The 22,868-nt window shown below is 46.6% G+C and overlaps 1 protein-coding gene across 1 annotated transcript in view; it reads right to left on the bottom strand.

The window, feature by feature from the left end:
- The window catches only part of KIF6 (kinesin family member 6), a 501,761-nt gene extending 495,556 nt beyond the window's left edge, over positions 1-6,205 (bottom strand). Inside the window, exons 1-2 of the mRNA XM_045294777.1 lie at positions 6,105-6,205; positions 290-399 (exon numbers count right to left, since the gene is read on the bottom strand). Of these exons, the coding sequence (XP_045150712.1) occupies positions 290-399; positions 6,105-6,170 (176 nt within the window). The 5' untranslated portion in view covers positions 6,171-6,205. The remainder of the gene's footprint in view (positions 1-289; positions 400-6,104) is intronic.
- Positions 6,206-22,868: the final 16,663 nt, after the last annotated feature.

The raw sequence follows: 22,868 nt of genomic DNA, 5'->3' as shown, positions 1-22,868 counted from the left end.
CACCATATAGAAGACACTAAGAGCTTCACTCGCCCATGGCCACTGAGTCCATCCAGCAACCCTACAGGGTGGTGTAGAACTGCTCCCCCTAGGATGGCCACAATGGTCTTCTTCACTCAGCCTCCTCTTTCCCCATAGAGTGGCTGGTGGGTTTGAACTGCGACCCTGCAGCTAATAGTCTAACACTTGACCTAGTATCCCTCCCAGGCACCTTCCTGACTTCACAATGGACCGTGTACCAGAGTTGGCTCAATAATAAAACAGTAGCATAGGAGCGATCTCCACTTACCTAAATCTGTAGCTTTCTCGCTTGTTATTCACAAACCCATCTGCCAAATCACGTGGCAAGATAATTTCCAAGCTCGGTATTGATTTTTCATCTTCATCAACAGAATAGATCTATAAATATGGACACAAAAGGCAAATGTTAAAAATGTGACTTGACCTATGATATAGGTCAAGTCAAATGGCACTTTAAAAAAGTTATTCATTGAAAAGTCGTAAGTTGCCTCACTTGGACAACATTCTCCTTGGATCTGTGAGTGGACTCAAGCAGATATATGGAACTGAACAAGAAGAAAGAAGCCTAAATAAATGGTTCATCCAAGCTCAAATCATTTTTGAACGATCTAATATTCAAATTGGAGCATCTGAGGGTCTCTGTTGTTGCTGATACACAAATAGCCCTGACAACAGTAACATGGGTCCTAAGTATTGCGTGGGGATTATGTACCAGAAAGTAGCATTTTACTGCATCCAACAACGGTTTCAGAGCGTTTCTGAAAAGTTAGCCACAGAGATAAAAGGGCTAGATCTGAGCCTTCTCAGAGAGCTCACAAGAATGCTCTGATTCAAGTTACGTTCAAAGAACCCCAAGCTTCCAGAAGACATATTCAGAGAGTTGAAAAAAGGCTTGTAGTTTCAAAAGGCACATACGTCTTTGATGCCTTTTTTCTGGGTTCTGGTCCCAGCTCAGACACTAATTGGCAAGTGACCCGGGGTAAACCATTTCGCCTCTCTAAGCTTATACGCAGAGATCAGCTTAACCCGCATCCTAACAACTCTATTAGTCTCCCATTCTCTTCTTGGCTTCCTTATTCCCCAAGTTATTGGCCAGAGAAAACAAGCGTCAACCCTATCAAGAGGTCATGTGAAAAAATGAAGAGCGTAAGATTTGGTGTCGAAAGATCCAAGGCGGAGCTCAAGTCGCCAGCTGCGCCACCAGCCACTGCTTTCCGAATTCACATTCCTTGCGCCTGCGTAAAATCCGCGGCCTGCTGGAAGGATGGGATGATGTCATGGTAAGGGAAGTATTTTGTAATGCGCCATAAAAAGGTTACTTGTTAACATTTAGAGGTTTTTTAAAAAGACGTCTTGTCTTTCACCAGGAAATAAAATTCTTTCTAGCAGGCAATACTTCCTGTTTAAGACCCATTTAGATGCTTGATTTTAAGGGGGTGGTGGTGGTGGTGGTGGGTGTGTGTGTGTGTGTGTGTGTGTGTGTGTGTGTGTGTGTTGGGGGTGGGGAGTCATCTTAAGCAAGTGAAAGATGCTCCCGACGGCTGAATCATTTTCCAAAGTAGATTTGTATGGAAACCTCTCATTTAAAAGTGTGAAGACTATGTAGGAAAAATGTCGTCCCATAAAATGAAAGTGTGGGTAGTTAATGGCTTCAGGTTCAAGATTTTCTGACTAGGTTTCAAACTTATCTTCTATAGGGGAGGACATGAAAACAAAGCAAAATGAGAACGATGCTTCTCGGCTCAACAGGTGAGTGGAATGGACGTGTGAAGTGTGATGCATGCAGCAGTGAGAGGTACCATTCAGTAAAATACTCTGTACTGCAGAAGACAGAGGCAGGCAACCCCCCAGGCAAATCCATCCCAGCAGTAGGCACGATGCCCCTCCATCACTCTAAGAACTCATTCTTTGGAACATTAAGGACCTTGCCCTTATTACCAGAAAACTTGCTGAGTGTCACTTACTGGTTATCTACCTGTAGTCATAAAATATGCATTATTTGAGATAGGCTCATTTGCTCTTAGAAGACAATCAGAGCAAATGCAATCATGATTGTGAACATGTTTGGAAATGTAAAAAACGCTGTCCAAAATTGAAAAGAGAGGCATCATCATTGTTCAAATCACCAAAGGGCATCTTACAGATCTTCCTTATTGACCTATAAATGGTTGCAGTTTCTTTTAAAGTACCTTCGGGAATGAGACCAATAAAGTCACGGAGTCACAAAATGACAAGGCCAGAAAGAAAACATCTTCCAGTCACTCTGGGCTCCCAATAATAGGCACAACGATATGTCCAACTTTTGCAGGGGATAAAAAGATACGGAGCTGAAACGTGAGCTTTCTAAGAGAGGAGGTGAATCTATTGATTCAATAGTCGCCATGTTTTCACCAGAGAGAGAGATACTGGTCTTCGCCTGGGAAAATTTGACATTACGAAGATCTCATGTGACCCCTGAAAATAACCACTGGAGAATCTAATAATCCATCCCACAGGCTCTCACCAAAGAAATGTGACAGAAAGCATGTGCAGATATTTAAATAATGTAATTTTAGGAAAGGGAAAATTCAATATTGCGCACAAGGTTAAACATCAGCCCCCTAAACTTCTACACACACACACGCACACACACACATCCCCCACGCGTGCTCTTTATATTGACAAACACCTGCCTCTGAGTGTTGAGTCTGGGTAAGCTCAGCTCGACATTTTTAGCTAAGAATATGGGAGAGGAGCAAGGTCACACATGATAGAATTCTTTTTTTTAAAAAAAAGGAAGTTAAACTCCCTTCTTGTTCAGCTTGCCTAAGAGGAGGAAAACTCGTGGTTCCTTTTTCTTCTGAAAAAGACAGAAAAGCCTTTGGGATCTTCACACGCTCCTTCTCCTAATGCATCCCCTGAGCAAGAGGACTGATGGTGATGGTGAAGGAGACACAATCTTGTCCTTGTTTTAAATACTGGGCATGGCATTAGGAAAATACTGAATTATGAGATGATCCTACCAGGTAGAGGAAAGTTAAAGATTTGGGCCAGGAGGTAAACTATTACTAATACAAGGGTGAATTCAACAAAACCACTGTTTTTGTTGGATGCGACCCAGTCACCTCTGACGGACAGGGCCCCTAGGCATAGCAGGTCCTGTCCTGCCCTCCTAATTGTTCTGTTCAAGCCCGTTGTTACAGCCACTGTCTCAATCCACCTTGCCTGGGTCTTCTTTTTTGACCCTGCCCCTCTACTTTACTAAACCCGGTGCCCTTTTACAGGGACTGGTCTGCCCTGATAACAAGTGCAAAGCCCATGAGACAATGTTTGGCCATTCTCAGTTCTAAGGGGGTTCTGACTGTGCTTCCACTAAGACAGGTCTGCTGGTTCTTCCAACAGTCTTTGAACATTCCTCGCCGGGGCCATCATTCAAATGCGTCCCTTCTCCTCTGGTCTTCCTTAGTCACCGTCCAGCGTGCACGAGCACACGAGGGGCCTGAACATACCATGGCTGCAGTCAGGCACACCGTAATCCTCCAAGTGACGTCCTCACTCTTCACCACTTAGAAGAGCTGCGGCAGATTTGCCCAATGCCATACGTCTCTTTTGATTTCTTGACTGCTGCTTCCATGAGCAACGAGGGTGAATCCACGGAAAGTGAAATCCTTGCAAATTTCTCTCTTTTCTCTGCTCATCGTGCTGTTGTCCATTGGCCCCGTTGTGAGGGTCTTTGTTTTCTTCACATCACTTTATAATCCATAACGAAGGCTGCAGTCTGTGGTGGTCCTCAGCAAGTGTGTCAAGTCCCCCTCGCTTTCAGCACGCAGGGCTGTACCATCTGCATATCACAGGGTTCTCAGGTGCCTTTCTCCAGCCCTCGTGCCAGGTTCTTCTTCATACACTCCAGCTTCTCCGAGTATTTGCTCCTTTTACAGGTTGAAGATGTACGGGGAGAAGCCCTGAAGCGCAGCTTTCCTGATTCTAAACCATGCAATGTTCCCTTGTTTCACTTGAACGATCCCCTCTTGGTCTGTTTACAGGTTCTGCACCAGCACAGTTAAATGTTCTGAAATTCCACTTCTTTAAAATGGAATAACAACCCACCCCCCTACCCCCACCCCATTTTATGATCTACACAGTCAAATGTCTTAGCATCATCCACAAGACACAAGCAAGCATCTTTCTGGTACTCTCCACACCCCCCACCCCAAGGCAAGATCTATCTAATGCCATCCATGATACCCCTTGCTCCACAATGAGGCTATAAGCCCCCCCCCCAATCACAGAAACCTTCATTATATTACAAACATCTAAGTGTTAAGCTATTGTTTCTCAGCATGTCCTCCATTTAGGTCTATACGCTTCCGTACACAGCCTCCATCTCTCTACATCTTTCTGGAAAAATCCTGCACTCTTTCGTGAACACCACATCAAAATGGCATTTTTAGCATCCTCAAGGGACTCTGAGGTTGGAGAACAAAGGGAAGTTTGGAGAGGCAGGATCAGAGCTGTCGGGCAGATAATGTAAGGTTTTCCAATGGTGTTCTAGGACATGCACTGTCATGATGGTGAAAAATAATTCTTCATCAAAACTTCCCTGGCTTTATTCTCCCCAATGCAGTTCTCAACTCTCTTAAAACTTCTTCATGACTGTACTGCATTCTTCGAGAAAATTGACCAAGATTACCCGCTTAGAGTCGCAAAAACCATCACCAAAACCTTCTAACCTGACCTTTCTGTTAACTGGCCCCTCTGAGGCCCCTCTCTGACGGGATGTTTTCCCCGAAGGCACTCTTAATAAGACTGCAAAATCAAAATCGACGACTCACAGGCAACAAATCAATTCTGACTCCTAGAGACCCAGGTGGTGCCATGAGTTAGGTGTTAGGCAGCTAATCACAAGGTCGCAGTTTGAAACTACCAGCTGCTTCTCGGCAAAGATGAGGCTTGCTACTCTCATAGAGGCTGACCATCTGAGAAACCCACAAGGGCATTTCTGTGTTGTCTTACAGGGTCGCTAGGAGTCTAATAAGACTAAGACAAGTAGTCTAGACCACTCGGCTGAGGCATGCATACGTGCACGTCTTGTTGGGAATAAACCATACTACAGGAACTAGAAGCCGAGCAGCAATGCCGTTTGATTGAACTTAAGCTGCCTTGCCTAAATCCTCACGTTGGAAGGTTTTGTAAGAAATGCAAATAGCTTTGCAATCAAAAACCAAAACCAGACCAAATTCTCTGTCATTGAGTCAACGAGGACTCCTAGCGACCCTAGACAGCAGGGTAGAACTGTTCGCCACCTTTCTCCCTTGCCACCAAGACCTAATTCAAAGGGCAGTTCCGCCATCCACCACTCAGGTGGCTTGGTCACATGTAGTGGTTATGCATGTGGCCTACTCACTGTGGGGTCAACCATGAAAAATCCCCATCTGGTCAGTGGGAGAAAGATGAGGCTTTGTACTCCCATAAGCAGTCCCAGGAACGCAGGGACCGTTCATATAGGGTCACCAGGGGTGGCCATCGACTCCATGGCAGTGAGTTCATGGTTTTGCATTTTTTGTTTGTCTGTATCTATGAAACAAGTGGCTCCCACCTGGCAGGGTTCTTGTAAGAATCAGAGAAAATGAAGATCAAGCGCCTGCCACAAGACCATTTCTCAAGAAGTGTTAAGAATAACTACATTCTTTTCCAGACCCAGTTTTGCCTCGTCTAAGAAACAGGTAAAGTAGAACAGGAGCCATCCGTTAGGCCCCGGAGCCCAGCAAAGGCTCGCCTACTATTTCTGCAATGTACTTCCGTCAAGGTCCCTGCTTCTGCCGCAGAATGTCACCTGCCTCACGTTACTCAGGGCCCACTTTGTAGAGAGAACGAGCCCCAGTGTGCGCTTTGCGTAGCTCTAGCTGCATCTTCTCAGACACGCATGCACTTAAACCCAGCTTCCACCCCCGTGCGGCGACAGACATCTGCGTCTGTCGGTGCGCCCAGCAGGATCCAGCGCCAGACCAGGTGCCTCCCACCTGGACCGACCCCTCGCGGGCAGCCCCTCCCCCACCCCGGCCCGAGGCCCCGCCGCAGCGCGACCTCCGCGCTCCGGCCCGTACCCCTTGCTGGTACTTCCGGACAGTGGGCTTCACCCTGGCGAAAATCTGGATCGTCTGCTTCACCATCTCCTCCACGGCTCGGCACTGACCCTTGACCTCCCTCCGGCCCGGCCTCCCAAAACTTTCCCGTCTCAGCGACCCGCAGCCTTAGCAACAGTAACTAGGGACACTACCCAAGGAGCACCGCGACAACCAAGACCCCGCCCTCTCCCCCTAATTGGCTTCTGGGCCCGGGAGGCGGCCCCGAGGGGCGGGGTGGGGGCGTGGGGGCGTTGGAGCGGGGCTGGGAGAGAGCGAGCCCTGTGTCCGGCCAAGGCTCCGGGCTCCGGGCTGAAAGGGGCTGGCGCAGTGGACCGATGGGGCTCGCAGCACTGACGTGCACGGTCCCTTATCCATCCTTTCTTTTTCTTGTTTTCTGTACCTTCATGCCATTTTACCACTTAGGTCTTTCTACCTCTGCTACAGGCCAGCTGGGGTTCCTGGGCGGAGCAAAGCTGCCCTCACCTGCTTGAAGAGGACAGATTATCAGCAGGCAATTCCAAGGGACGGTGTTGGAGGAAGCGTGGGTTCTGTGGGAGGTCACTTGATCCAACTTTGGAGAATGGTTTGGAAGACGACCAAACTGAAGCCAGGGGGGACTGTTTCCGGCACAGTGACGATGTCAAGCAAGGCTGGGCTCCTTGGAAGATAAGGTTAGCCCATGGAAGGTGCTCGTCATTAAAACCAAAGGAGCTATCACGACGCACCTGTCCGGATCATTGAAGATTAAAACATAAAGAGCGATAACACCAAATGCTGGCGGGGATGCCAGAGAAATGGACTCACTCCCACTGTTGGTGGGCATGTATACTCTATGAAGAAAGAAAGGTACAGCCTCTATGGAAACCAGGCTAGCAGTTTCTTACAAAACTCAACATGCAGTTATCATACATCCCAGCAATTGTATTTTGGGGCCTTTCTCCCAGAGAAACGAATACTTGTGTTCAGACAAAAACCTGCACACCATTCTTCGTGGCGTTTTTCTTCCTCATAGCACCAAACTGAAAACAACATTCTTCAATGAATGGTTCAAAGATCCCGAGCAGTAAAAATGAAGGAACTACTGATAACATGTATCCCCTTGGATGAATGTCCGGAATGGGTGAGAGAAGCCAGACTCAACGTTTCCATGAGGGTAGGATTTCATTATGTAACATTCTTGGAATGACCAAACGATAGACATGGAGCCCAGGTGAGTGGTTGCCAGGGGTTAGGCAGGTGGGGAGGAGATTGAGGTGCCTTCTGATGAGCTGCTGTGTATCTGGACAGCCGTGGTTGCCAGTAACATGAGTCTCCATGTGTGTTAGTGGGGGTAGACTAGAGAAACAAATCCATAGAAACTCATGTGTTGAAGAGAGAGTTTTATATAAAGGGTAATTGTACAGTAAGAAAGCATCCCAACCCAGTCCAAGCCCATAAGTACGATATTAGCCCATTATGTCTGATACCAATTTATAAAGTCCTCTTCAGACTCAAGAAACACATGCAATGACGCTGAATGTAGGATGATCACAGGCCAGGAGGTAGAAAGTCTTTGGATCCAGTGGCCGTGTAAGCATCTCAGCACTTGCAGGGGTCTCCACGTGGCTTCTCCAGCTCCCAGGGCTGCATCAGGTAGGTCCAAGTGGCTTCTCCTCAGGGATGTCTGACAGGGATTCAGCAAAGAGAGGGAGTCTCCTGCTTCCAAGGGGGAAATACTGGAATTCCCAGAATCCTTAGGGGAAGGCCATGCCCACACAGAAGCCTCATTGGCTATGACCCGGTTGACAGAGTAGATTCCACCTCTTCACTCTTAATCCTCTTACGTCCCAGATTGACACCTGATTATGCAACTATCACACCATGTGACGTAGAACGGCAGAGAACACCCAAAGGAGTCCATGCAAAACCGGTGAGAACCAATTCAGATCGATGGACTGTACCAATGCCGGTTTCCTGCTTGTGCTATTTCACTCTGGGGAGACTGGGGCATCCGGGATCTCTCTGTAGTATTTCTCACAACTGCCTGCAAATCTACAGTGATGGCAAAATGAAGAGTTCAGACCAACAAAAATCAAACATTGTTAAGAGAATGAAGAGAGAAAGCATCGCCTAAGGAAAGGTTTTTGCAAAACACAAATCTGAAGAAGGAGTGACATTTACAATACATAAAAACTCGTAATAGGACAACAAACCCCCAAAAGTGATGGACGGGGGTGGGGCCCATGGCAGTGAGTTGCTGCTATAAGAGAAATACCACAGTGAAGCGCTTTAAAGATCAGGACAGTAGTTTCTCACAGTTTGGGATGTTGGAAGTCAGAATGGAGGGTGGCGTGCAAGAAACGTCCTTGCTTCTGGGTGACCTCCAGGTGGAGCCCCGCCTCCCCACCCCTGCCTCACCCCTGTCTCTTAATCTCCTTTTTACTTTAAGGGAGGGTGTTTTCAGGACTATTCTACTAAGCTTTGTACTACTGCCTGCAAGGTTGGCAGCTCTTCGGCCACCGGCAGTTCAAACACATCTGCCCCTCTTCAGGAGAAAGGTGCTGGGAGGATTTCTAGCCTCAGAACCCCTACTAACTAAGAACGATGTGGTTCGACATCAGCAGGCACTCCACAGGAGAAAGACGCGATGGTCTTCCTCCACAAAGAGCTACGTCCTGGGGAATCCTATGATCAGTTCCACACTGTCCCATCAGGTTGCTATGAGCTGGAGTAGACTTGATGGTAGCAGGTTTGGGTTTGGGTCTGAGTGAGAGCCGCTCATCGTGACCCCACGTGTTTTTCTAGGCTGTAATCTTGACAGAATCAGACTGTCCAGTTCTTCTCCCAGGGAGCCTCTGGCGTGGTTTGAACCGCCAGCCATTGGGCCAGCAGCAAGCACTTTACCATGCACTTCCAGGTGCTTGATTCAAAGTCTTCAGACTATAATTCGATTTATATGCCATTCAGTGAAAAGCAAGACTACCAACAACAGAAGCCAGTGACGAGGATCAGAAGAAGGCTGCTTTCAAGGGGGCACAAGAGAGTTTTCTGAGCTGATGGCACTAGTTCATATCTTACTTGTGGTTATAGGGATGGCACACGTTTGTCAGCACTCAGGTTGCTGGTACTGTCAGTGGGCCACCTACGCACCCCTCTGTGAGACAGAGGAAGCTGAGCATCAAGGATCGTTCTTGGCTATGACCTCAGTGGGAGCAGTTCATCAGGCCTCTCTTCCAGGGAAGAAACCGTGGCTCAAGCCATCGACTTTTAGGTTAGCAATTGATGGAAAATAGCTTGGCGTCATACAGTCCCATGGATTCCAACTCACAGCCACGCTGTGAGTTGGATAGGTTACAGGAGAGGCTCTGAATGATCGTATGTTTGATATTTTCCAGGAGTTTTGAAAGGGTGACAAGTATAGGGAAGCTGGTTGGCTGGTCCTTCTTACAATGGAAAGTGTGATTGAGGAGAGGGATAGTCTCAGAGCCTCAGAAGCACGCCTGAGGTGCAGACTAACGGATTTGAAAACTTCCACCTACGCTACAAAGGAGAGCCTTCTCTCCTCTAGCAAAAGAGCTGACATTGCTGAGAACCAGGTCCAGAGTCTCATTATGCGAGTGGCTGAATTACAACGGCAGCTGAATTGCAGATCTAGAGCAGTGTCTGAAGCCAAAGTGAGAACATTGATCGGGAAAAGTTGGGATCCTGAAACATGGGATGGGAACATATGGGCTGATGATCCAGAAGAGGAGGCTATTGAGCCCTTAGAAACGATTGACCCACCCCACTCCTGGTACCAAAATGTGTTAGACAGGGTTCTATAGAGAGATAAAACCAAATTGCTGATAATTAAATATATTTATTTATAAAGATAATTAGATATATAACAAGAAATGAACTGTTAAATTATATACAGATAAATATAACAAATGAACAGTTAAATTATAAGCACTACAAATGGCTCAGCATTGTGAGAGACTAGCAGTCCTTCTCTCTCTCTGCTGCCAGATCACCCCCTATTTATAGAGTGAGGCTATCTCAGCACAGCAGCCAATCACAAGGCAGATCACCAACTGTCAACTGACCACCAGTCCCAACTGCCAATCCCCAGCTCCAGAGATGCCTTAAAGGGACCTCAACTTACAGAGACACAGTCCACAGGCTAGGCGTCCAACAGGTAGTGTAGCCTATAAATTGAGGCAAAAAACGAGCAAGGTAGCCGCACACTGGTCCGATGATCAAAGAGCAAGAGACAAGAAAGATGAGGCTCACTGAGCCATTATCTCTCCGCCCTTCAGTTAATCCTACTTGTATTTATCAGCCAGGCTGGCATAATAAACTATATCAGATATCTAGCTTTAAAACCTGGGGGAAAGTTTGGCTGAAAATACAGACATGGGAGCCACGATGAAGTTGGTTTTGTTTGTTGTTTGTTTCCAGAAAATGGACAAGTCGTTTGAGAGATGTTAACCCTCCTGGAAAAGGGGACTGCCAAGAGGCTGAAGAGAACAGCCAGAGAGACGTGAAGGAGGGAAGACCGTGCCATGTCATCAGTCTAAGGGACAGCGACGTTCTGAGGAGAAGAACATGTTCAACAGGGTCAAATACGCACTGAAAATTCCACCTGTCAACGTAGCTATTAAAGGTCATTGTTGGATGCAATCAAGTCAACATCAACTCAGAGTGACCCCTCAAGGTTTCTAAGGCTGGTACAGTGGTTCTCCACCTTCCTAAGCCCCCTGCCCTTTCATACAGTTCCTCATGTGGTGGTGATCCGCCAACCATAAAATTATTTCCGTTGCTACTTCCTCACGGTCATGTTGCGACTGTTATGAATTTGGCGATCCCTGGGAAAGGGTCGTTCAACCCCAAAAGGGGTCGCAATCCACAGGTTGAGAACCACTGGGCTGGGCTCTTTTCCAGAGCAGGTCCACAGCTGTTTTCTCCTGTTCAACAGCTGGTACAGTCAAACACCCTGCCTTGAGTGAGCAGCAGAGTGCTTTAACCACTGCACCACCAGCACTCCTTAGAAAGTCATAGCTGATGCTGTGTGCCCTGGAGTCAATGTCGACTGGTCACTGCCCTGTCTGTATAGCACAGCACTTCCCCATAGTGCTTCCGAGGCTGCAAACTCTCAGCACACGCAGGTTGCCCCATCTTTCTCTCATGGAGCAGTGGGTGAGTTTCAAAACCTTGACATTTTTGGTTCACAGCTGAGTCTCTAACCACCATTCCTTGAGGGCTCTGAGGAAGGTGTTAGCAGCCAGATTAATAAGGTTTCAGTGAAATAATGGGGTCTGAAGTCAGGTCATAGGAGACTGGGTTGTAAGTCAGGTTAACTAAATTAACTAAGGCTAAGAAGTGGAGGGAGCCACGGTGGCGGTCAAGATGGGCAACATTTTCTCAACTTCAGTTGTGATGTAAAGGGCAATCAAGACGCGGAGTGAAAGCTAAAGGAATCCCATTAGGGAAGGTCCTGTTCTTTTTTATCCAAGGCAGGAAGGCCGATAAAGGAAAGAAAGGTTACCGTTCAGGAACGGGAGACTAGCAGCACCTTGAGGTGGCATCATAGTCCAAAGGCAAGTTTCTGAAGGAGGTCAGAGCAGGATTTAGACAGGACGCAAAACCAAACCAAACACCTTGCCATTGAACCAATGCCAACTCTTCCACACCCTTTTAGGGGAGGGTCGAAGTGCCCCCTGAGATTTTCTGAGACTAACTCTTCACAGGAGTAGAAAGTCCCATCTTTCTCCCGAGAAGCAGCTGGTGGTTTCGGACACATAATCACCTTACCACCAGGGATCGATCCCCTTAGAAGGAAAGTGCACTAAAAAAAAAAAAAAAAAAAAGTCACTGTCATCTGTCCCTTCTGACTCATAGCCACCCGTGTTAGTCTGGGTACATTAGAGAAACAAATCCACCAAAACGCATGTATAAGAGAGAGTTTTATATAAAGGTGAAGTGCGCATGAAGAAAACATCCCAACCCAGTACTGCCCAAGCCCACAAGTCCAACATTAGCCCATATGTCCAACACCAGCAAAGTCCTCCTCCATCTCACAAAACATACACAATGATGCCGACTGCGGGAGGAAAGCTGAGTCAGTGAATGTGTAAGCATCTCAGTGCTGGCAGGGGTCTCCACATGGCTGCTCCAGCACCCAGGGTTGCATCGGGGTAGGTCCGTGTGGCTTCTCTTTGGGGATGTCTTGCAGGAAGTGAGCCTTGTCAGCTGAAGCAGGGAACTGGCTAAGGCAGCTGCACCCTTGCCCAACCATCACAAAGTAAGAGATCCGAGAACTAGAAAGGTGAGGTTCACCAAGCTATTTATCTCTCTGCCCTTCTATTAACCCCACATGTGTTTATTGGCCAGGTTGGCACAATAAACTTTAATTATCTCACCACCCTAGAGGAACTATGAAATGGGATAGGTCATTCCCTGCTTGTTTCCAAGAGTGCAACTTTCTATAGGAGTAGAAAGCCTCGCCTTTCTCCTGTTCCAGAACCAGTGAACACACTTCCAGCATTCGTCCCAGACATCATTGGCATTTTGCTAAGAGAGTGCAGGATGAGGCAAAAAGCCAAGTGAGCTGGGGTCAATTGCAAAAAAAGATCACTTGACATGTTGGATGATGAGGTCTAGGGTGCTTAAAGGTGTTAGAGAAGTTAGAAGGAAGATAAATTCTTTGGAATGGGTAAGCTCCTCAAAAGCAAAAGCCCATGTCTAATTCCACACTGTACTTCTTGTGGCCATTGTGGAGAAAAGGTCTATACAGATAGTAAAAAGCAATCAAAAGCCCAAAATCCACTTGCAGGATCTACTTATGGATTAAGCCTCCAGGGAATGCCCTCCAATCACAGTTGAGGGGTGTGGGTGGCCCTGTTGTCCTACAGAAAGCAGTGTAAAGCTGGTGAGGTGCTCATGGTTAGGGAAACATGTTTTATCTTATCGTTTTATCTCCCCTATGTTCCAATTTGCTTGACTTTTTGATATTTTCTGCTTCTTTTCAACTAAGCTTTTTGTCTGTTGCTTTGTTATTCTTGTTAGTTCTAGTCCACTTATTAGTTAATGTGTATCCCTATATTAAATTCAGGATGGGAAAATCTGTGGACACAGTAGCTGGATTGGTGGTTCTTTGGTGGCAGAGAGGTTTGGAGGACACGGGGAGCTAATCACGATCGTGCAAGAACGAAGACAAGGTTCTGAAATGGATTGTGGTGAAGATGCTACAACTCTTCTTGATATGATTGAACTATTGAATTGTATGATATGTGAACTGCACGCCATAAAACTGTTGGGGAGGAAGGAAACAAACAAAACTCCAATTTTGTTTTCTGTATTGAAAATAGTGCTGTCTTCAGAATCCTTGTTCAATGACTATTGATTATTACTGGCGGTGGGTGACAAAAATGAATCACCCCAAGGTTTTGATCTCAGGGAACTTTAACCCTTTTGGGGGTCGAACAACCCTTTCACAGGGGTCGCCCGATTCATAACACTAGCAAAATGACAGTGATGAAGGAGCAACGGGAATAATTTTATGATTGGGGGGTCACCACAACGTGAGGAACTGTATTAAAGGGTTGTGGCATTAGGAATGTTGAGAACCACTGCTTTAAAGGGAACTAGATTCCACTTGCATATGAGTAAGTCCATGATAAGTAGAAGGATACAGAGTGATCGTTAAAAGCTTCCTAATCAAGTTGGCTTTCATATGACGGGAAGTAGAAGGAGGAGGGAAATCTATGGATCCAGCAAGTGGACACTTTCTACTTCCTGCCTTGAGTTCTGGGTCATCAAATCCAAATGCAGTGGAGAGGAGGAAGTGTGGGCTCAAATACCGCTTTCATCATTCCTAAGGTTGTGACCTTAAGCGAGTTATTTATATGCTTAAGTTGTGGTTGCCTTATCCAACAAACATGGACAAAACAATAACAATATCTACCTGTTCTAGTGGTCATAGAGGTCAAGTGGGAAAATATTAATGTAGTGTCTGATGCACAACACTGGCAGACCCTGGTCTTTTAAAGCAGCGCTTCCAACAGGTTCTGTCATGGCCGACAAGCGAAACAGCACCAGACTGGAATGTTTACAATTTGCGTGATTGGTCACCGTCACTGGGACAGGAAGGATGATGGGTCAAAGCCAAGGAATGGGCGACTTAAGGAGCCCCTTCAGGAGCCTGGTTGGATGATTGGTGGGACGGTGGAGAACCTCACCCATCCAGAGCAGCTCCATCAGCTGCCGTCTTTGAGTGGAGCGCCACGATCTTTGAAGCCCTGCTTTGATGTGATGAAAATGTTTCTCCACTTAGGTAATGGGGAACCAACACCTCCTTGCAACCTTGTCTTTATCACAGTCGCCTTCACCTGCTGCCCGTGCAGCTTTGAAAGCACTGAAAAAGACTTTGAATGTTTTCTGACATTCAAACCAAACCCAGTCCAGAGGAGTTGGTTCTGCGCCATAGGGTTTCCAAGGCAGTAAGACTTGTCAGGGAAGCAGATGTGAACATCTTTGTCCTACAGAGCACTCGGTGAGTTTGGGCCTTACTTTCTGGTTAGAGGCTGAGCTGCTTGAACTGCTGCATCACCATGGCTTCTTGTTGCAGGAAGGCCAGGCTCAATAAGAGCCAGATGGGCCTGTTCCCACTGATCTACAAATTCTTAACGACACAGTTAGAAGCAGATCTCATTTGTAACTTGGGGATTGCCTGTATTCAAAAGGTTCAGACCTCTGGATGACAATTATATATGGCGTACATATTATATAGCTATAACCTTTTATTATAAATGCCTCTCAAAGAGCAAAACTATGATGTAAGAAAGCCTGGGAATTGCAAATATAAATACCTCTCGGGCCTAGAACAATAATGCAGCTGTGGGAAGCATGCAGGTATATGACAACAGGGAGTGGTAGAGGTCACCCACAACTGGAGCCTGGTCATTCTAGCAAATAGCAGATGTGCTGTATGTGGTTTTGTTGCCAACTATGCCCTTCTCGCCATTTTCCTTAGCGTACTATTTTGCTTGTTTTCCCACAGCAGCATGTGCGAAATACTAGCACTGCATATTTACCAAAACACCTCGAGTTTGGGGGGCGAGGTTGGCCAAAGACGACATGACATGCACGTTATTTTCGTAATAAGGTTGTATGTGCCCCCAGCTCAAAGGATTCAGATTCAAAATGGTGAAAGCCCAATGCCACCCAAACACAACACATCCGGGCATCTCCAGTTCAGAGCGCCTCGTGTCTGATCCCGGCAGAGCAGACTTTGGTATCTGCCAGGCTCACGCCTCTGACAGGTTTACCTAAAGCGCCAACAGATGGCTCTAATGCAGGCTAGATGGCTGGCTTGCACAGAGTACTTAATGCCTATTACTTAATGAGGATTGAGTAGATTTTGAAATTAAGTCTCCACATGTGTGTCTTTTTCCCGCCTGAATTCACCTCCAGTAGTATTATTGTTTATGCCGTAAGTACTTGCTTACCTGTGGGAATCAAGACTCCATTCAGTTGTTTAAGGTGAAAAAGACAGGGATTTCGACTCCTTTAAAGAGTTACAGTCTTGGAAACCCACAGGGACAGTTCTTCCCTGTCCTATCAGGTCACTAAGAGTTGGCATCAACTCCATGGCAGTGAATTTGATTTTGGAAGTCATTTAAAAGATTTCAGAGTTGCCAAAATAACATATAATCTCACCAAGCAAATTAGCTAGAATTTATAAACCTCAAACATGACATACATTAAGCTGGGTCTGAAATAGATTTAGCTATAGCTAAATTAAGGAGCCCTGATGCTGAGGTGGGATAAGCATTGATTACTAACCACAGGGTCGGTTGTTCAAACCAACCAGCCACTACTCCAAGGGAGAAGAGTAAGGCGATGCGCTGCTGCAGTAATGACCAAGAGTCTCGGAAAGTCCCTGGAGCACTTCTCTCTTGTCTTACAGGGTTGCTGTGAGTCAGAATCGCCTTCCTGGCAGTGTGTTTGTTTGATAGGCAAGCGAGTTGGCTTTTGCTTGTCTGTGTTTCGGTTTGCTTCTGAGAAAACTCACAACCATGCTCCAGCACTAGTTTCCAACTACCTCTTTCGCTGTTGGCGCTGCCACTATAAAATGCATCGTTTTTCTTTATATGTCTGAAGAGGGACCAATAAAACATGTATGGGCTGGTAATTTTGATATTATAGAATATGCACATAAATACCTAATTGCCGTCAACCTCCCCCTCCCCTATTTTATATGTGGCTTTGGGGACTTTCTGATGTTCTCCAGTCCTTCCCTGCCACAGCATGGCACCTGATGACTATACAATGAGCAAGCATTTCAGACAGGGACCTGGCGGGAGGTGGGGGGTGTGATATGGGAGCCCTATTAGCAGAAAATACACCCCTTAACTGGAGTCTTCTCCTATGAACTTGCTCAAAGAAGCAAGAGCAGAAGCCAGGATTTTACAACTTCACAGTCGGTAGCAATATTAATAAAACAAAAGGCAATTGTTACAGATTGCCCCTTGATAGAAAAGCTGCTCCTAAAGGACAGCACCTCAGGCTCCGCCTACATGAGCACTCCGAGAGTCCCTGATGGGGGATTTTGTGGAAAGGAAAGATGGGGAAGAGATAGAATACCTTCTTGGAGTCTCCTTTTTTTTTTTTTTTTTGAATTCCTTTCTCACCTGAGGCCCTGGCCATCGGTCTCAGAGTGACCAGATCTAGGAAACAGACCAAACCAAACGGGTGCTATGACGCCAGCTCCAACTCCTGTGTGTGGAAGCAGAACTGTGCTCTCTAGGATTTTCCGTGGCTGATGTGTTTCGGAAGTAGATCACCTGGCCTTTCTTCTGAGGCACCTCTGGTCAGTATGCAGCTGAACACATTCACCATTTGTACCACCTAGGGAATCCTGATACCAGAGGGGTTTTATTTATCCCTAATAGGCAAAAATAAAGGGAGGGGAGAAGGAAGCCTTGCTTTTATTGTTTCTGCACCAAAGGGAGGCATACCCAGAGTGTTTTCTGGTCCTCATTAAATGCCAAATAATAACAGCATGCTGCTAAATTGCAGAGCAAGGAGACCGCAAAATCTGCAATATATAATTTCAGCAAGGAATTTTCTTTTGAGAATATGTTCAGCTAATTTAAAGCATAATTTCATTAACATAACCATCTTTCCACACACAGCAGAGTGGAATTCGTACAATTTTACCAGCACTTGGGTTTGTAGAGTTGCAGTGGAAATTGTTGGGCTTGGTCAGCATGGATTACTTTCCATTCCCCATGGGATGACGGATGCGGGGTTTTGCCGTCAGGCAAACCTCCTCTCCTGTTGGTGGGGGGCACAGGCCCCTCGCACCCCCTTTGTCTGATCCTCTTCCTGCAGCCCTCCTGGGACTCCCCTTGAAAGGCAACATCAAAGCCCTTTGGGGCTGGAAGCTGGTGGCCAGCCATATGGAATCACAGCCCGGGCTCTCGCCGGGTTACAGAGTGGAAGCATAGGAACCAAATGACAGTGCCATGGCACCGAGGGGAGCCGGGTAGAGGCTCCAACTTTGAATGGAAAGTCTGACTGTTTGTGTATTTATACGCAGGCTCCTTATAAACAAGCCAAATGATGCACCAACGTCCCAATAAACCAAGGGATGGGCTGAGCTAAAAATAGCTCCAGACTGCTTCTCTTTTAAGTAAATCACCCACCCCGTCCTATCTCCTCTGGGTGTTTGCATTAACATGTTTCTCTACAGATTCCAGAATGGGGGGTGGGCGGAAGTCTCCGGATGAATGTTCTTGTTGTCATCATTAGCTGCCATAGAGACCACTTCCACTCAGGGCTGCCCCACGCACAAGAGGATAAAACATGGCCGAGCCCCATGCTGTCTTATCATAAGAGGGTCTGCGGTGATCCACAGGACTTTTCTTGGCTAAGTTTCAAAAGTCCGTCTCCAGGCCTCTCTCTTTAGGAGGTCTTCATCTGGAAGCTCTATTGCAAAACTGTCCACCCTGGGTGATCCTGCTGGTATTTGAAATACAGATGGCATGGCTTATGCACTAGAGCAGTATGCATCTTACCACAATATGACAAACGGACAGTTGGGTGGGGGGAACCGTACATCACGTATCATGAAACACAAGATGATGTGGCTCACAGGGTCAAAGGCCTTCATCTGGTACGTGATTGTTGCTGTGCTGTCCAACCATATCTCACCCATGCTGGATGTAGTTTATCTAGCATCCTAATCCTTCCGGAACGTGACTGAAGCTAGGGAAAACCCATAAAGGGATGAGCAGGGAGATTGGACAGAGACACAACAGAAAAGCAAGCCAAGCAGGCTGGATGAAGAACACATCTCTGGTCTCAAAAACGCCTGTGCTTTTTTGCATAGGCAAAAGCTTCCCAAAGTTTGATGGGGAACCAATGTACTGATGTCAAATACAATTCTGATGAACTCGGTGAGCTGGTTTTCAGACTTCAAAGAAAAGAAAAGCAACTTAGATGGAGAAAGGGACCACTAGAGGCACAATACCTGATAGCAGTAAGAATGGGAATTTGATAGACAATAAGGAAGCATGCCTAAACAGTACAACGCAAGCCCCAAACATCTATGCAGGACATTCAAGTAAGACTGAAATAACCCTTGAGGGAGGATTGGAGGCCTTGAGGGCATCGCAGAAGGTGCTAGGCTGGGTTGTCTAGAGAAATAAAACCAGCGGCACTCATAGATGTCTAAGAAAGAGCTTTATATCAACAAGTAATCTTATATCAAGAAGGCATCTCAGCCCAGTCCAACTCAAGCCCGTAGGCTGGATGCTGGCCCTGTTCAGACTCTTGTAGCTGCAGGTTGATGATGCGGAGACTTGAAGTGGGAAGCCGGAGGCCACAGGCTGATGGGTACAGAGTCATGTGGATCCAAAGTCAGCGGAAACATGGCAGGGTGCGAAGAGCTCCTAGGGTCCGTGGACCACATGAGGCCACCCCTGGAAGCAGGCAGAGTTCCAGCAAGCAGATGAGGCAGATGAGGCAGAGGAAAAGGGTGGAGTCCTCGGTGTCTCTCTTAGAAAAAAGGGCGCGCTTCCCAGGAGGCACCCTCAAGTTGATAGTCTGGGCTCTACCCCTACACACGTGCAGGTTGTCATAAAAGTCTAACTGCCACACAGATGAGTGATTTTCCTAAGGAATCCAGGCACCAAGGGGAAGAGCTATCTTCATTTATTGTGTGTTTGCTTTATTTGCTCACAGGTATGTGAGCTCATCTCATCCCTGCCGCAGACTTTTGAGACAGGCCTTCTTTTCCCATGTTGGACAAGAGAAGACTGAGACAGAGGAAGCAGCTGGTCTAAGGCCACAAAGATTGTCACTAGGATAGCTGGGATTTGAACACCCACCTGCTTTGAAGAGAGACTGCACAATTTAGAATGATGTCCTTATTCATTTTCTAGAGTGAACCCACACTGAGTGGCTTACAAGAGTGGTAGTCTCCATGGAGGCTCGGAGTTTGAAACCAAGGCGTGTGCTGTGTGGATTCCTTCTGAGAGCCCAGAGACAGGATCTGACCTGTGCCTCTAGAGAGGTCATGATGGGCAAGCCTGCTGTGCCTTGGCTTGTAGATGGATCACTCCCCATGTATGGCCCTGTCTTCCCTCTCTGTGTCTCTTCTATTTAAATATGGACACCCACCATATTGAATTCGAACTCATACCAAATGGCCGCTTAACTGATAATATCTTTAAAGGCCTTGCTTCCAAACAAGGCCGAACTTATCATTACTAGGGGTTAGGACATCAATATCTCATTTGGGACGATACAATTCAATCCACACCAATGTCCAATCTGAAACAATATTTTACTCTGGAAGTTCTACAACAACCTGTCCACTCAAGGGGATCTTGCTGGTAGCTGAATTACAGGCAGCCCCTCTTCTAGCATCCCAGCAATGTGTAAGCCACCACTGTGTGACTTACAGATGAGCGGTGGCACCAACAGCCTATAGACGACTTCATTGCAGACATAGCATAATTTTTTTAAGATTTGAGGTTTATAAACCCCTGGCTACTTTGTCTGGTGCAATTATGTGTTAATTTGGCAGAACATTTTAAAAAGAGCAACCCCAGATCACTCAGATGAGCTCATTTTGCCAGGGTCCCAGGCAATCCTGTGGCAGAGTGGTTACATGTTGGACTGTTGACCTCAGGGTCAGCAGTTCAAAACCACCAGCGGCTCCGTGGGAGACAGATGAGGCTTTCCACTCCCATAATGACTTACAGACTCAGACACATGCAGGGGCAGTTCTAGCCTGTCCTAGAGAGACGCCATGATTCAGAATCGCCCAATGGCCGTGAGTTTGGTTCCTTTGCTCTGGGCCATCCAAAGACATTTTCCGTAGCTGCACAAGGATTTGGGATATACTGGTCGTCTCAGGGGCACGAGCTCCTGCTCTTGCAAACAGTCCAGTTTCTAAACCCCAGATGGAGTGTGCTTCTGTTATAGAGTTGGAACGTTGATCCTCCCTGACTTTGAGTCAAAGCTTTTTGAGTGGCAGGTGGTCTAAGAGCTGTCCAATCGAAAGGAGCTCAACTCACGTCCTGATACAATGACCGAACCGATACGCTCTTCTCATTGATAACCCGAGGGTGAAAACAACCTTTCTCTCCTAAGGGTGTGCTAGGGATCGCGTGACATCGCGTCTGTAAAGTGCATATCAGAAGCAGAGTAGGGGGGAGTGAGGAGCTCATTACTGAGGGCATCCATTGGTGTTCGCTGTGTTCAACCTTTTGTGCTTCATGGAAGCTAGTAACACTTTTCTTGTTTTTTCTCAAGAAATAAAATTATTTATCGAACGAGGCAAATCTGCCTCACAAAACTTTATTAAAGTGTTAAGGAGTGAGCATTTCAATGTTTTTGTCGTTGTAATTTAAATCCATTTGCTTTCCCAGAGGTTTTATTGGCATATAATTCACGTATCATACAATTCAATAGATCAATTACTTCTAGAAGAGTTGTACAATCATACCCATAATCAGTTTTAGAACATTTTCTTCCATCCTGAGCTCATCATTATTAGCTCCCCATTTCCCCCCAACCTCCTCTAAGGAACCATTAATCCAGTTAATGTCTCTATAGATTTACCTATCCTGGTAAAATTTAATATACAAAAAACAAAAAAAATCATTAAAAAACAAACAAACAACAACAAAAACTTAAAATGAATAACAAAGTAAAACAGATACAAATCTCAATAGAAAAGAAAGCAGAAAATATTAAAAACTAGACCAAATATAAAGGGCTCCAAAGGAAGATCAAATGGTAGGATGTTACATTTTAATCTACCTGCATCTGCCTCAATGCACTTTCCAATACAGCCTGCATGTTAGCAAAACTCTTCACATCCCAGGTGATCACACACCTCTAACCTTCACCTACGCTAGGACAGAAGCTAGGACAGAACGGGGAGCTACATACATATCTGAGGTGGGGAATACCAAGTGTGATGATGTGGCAGAGGGAATTTTTTAAAACAAAGAGAATTTAGAAATCAAATCCATTTTTTCATTGAGGGGTCTGTATTGAACCAGAAGAAAACAGAAGAAGACCCTCAACCACAGGGCTGGACACCGTGGCCAGAAATGGTAGAAATGCATCTAACACATCAAATGGTAGAAATGCACCGTGGTAGAAATGCATCAAACACAGCAATTGTGAGGCTGCTGAAAAAGACCGGGCAGCGTTTCGTTCTGTGGTGCACAGGCTCTGCTGCGCATCTGAACCAATTCGACAGACCCTAGCCACCACCACACCAGCATTGCACACTGCCGTTACAACTCCAATCCTCTCTTTGCCTCCTCTTTTAGAAATTTGAACGCACGGGCCTGGTGTTCTCCTCTTGTGCTCTCCTTTCACAGAGAAAGAAGCCTTCCTCTTCTGCACAAGTTGCCTTCATCCCAGACCGCGGAGAAAGAGTCCATGCTATTATCGAGAGATGGAAGGTGCAGCCCCAGGGACTCCAGGGAAGACGGGCGAAGAGAAATGAGGTTGGGGAGGAGGAACGTAGAAAAGAAACACATGGAGGGGGATCGCGCAGCCCGCAGCAGTTTGACAGCAAACACAGATGGTGGCTTGCACAGGCAAGACTTCTCCAGGGAAGCCCAGCCTCAGGAAGCAGTTTGGAGCAGGAAGAACGATCCATTGATCTGCTGTCTCCTTTCCATCTTACACTCCTCCTGCTCAGAGCCAGCCTCACAAAGCATTTTCTCTCCCAAGAGACCAAAGTTGTATGACACAGACCCTTTTGGGTGGCATCGCAGGGAGTCGGAAGCTCGCAGGTGCAGTGGTTTCTCCCTGCTGCTTAACTCCATCGATGCTGGCTTCCTCGTCGGTGGAGCAGAGGCCAGGGTTTGATACTGTGAGATTGGCCTGGGCCATCGCTAGAGAGTCTCTGCTCATGAAACCAGACAAGTAGCCAAGGCCCATAGCCACCTTAAGAAGCCAGGTGGGCTGAGCTGGGGTTCTCGGGGCAGGGGGGCAACAACGAGTCTGTACACAAGCCAAAGCCCTTCTTTCCACCGAGCACTTGATTCCATCCTTCCTCACCCTCCTGGGATCGACTCCATCAGTTACTTCTTCAAAAACCCAAGCTCACTCTATTGGCTCCTCCCCTCCCCTTACCTGCCTATTTAAGTCTCCCACATCCTAAGGTCAGGCCTCTCTGTTGGTTTGCCACTTTTCCTCCTTGAAAGAATAATTGCCTCCATATTTTCAAAATGATGCTCCCTTAGT

Source organism: Echinops telfairi, unplaced genomic scaffold (genome assembly GCF_000313985.2).
Source record: "Echinops telfairi isolate 266 unplaced genomic scaffold, ASM31398v2 ScPeMD7_3533;HRSCAF=4204_1, whole genome shotgun sequence".
In the NCBI taxonomy this organism is placed as follows: domain Eukaryota; kingdom Metazoa; phylum Chordata; class Mammalia; order Afrosoricida; family Tenrecidae; genus Echinops; species Echinops telfairi.
The sequence above is the reverse complement of the archived record's forward strand: the minus strand, read 5'-3'. Positions and strand labels throughout refer to the sequence as shown.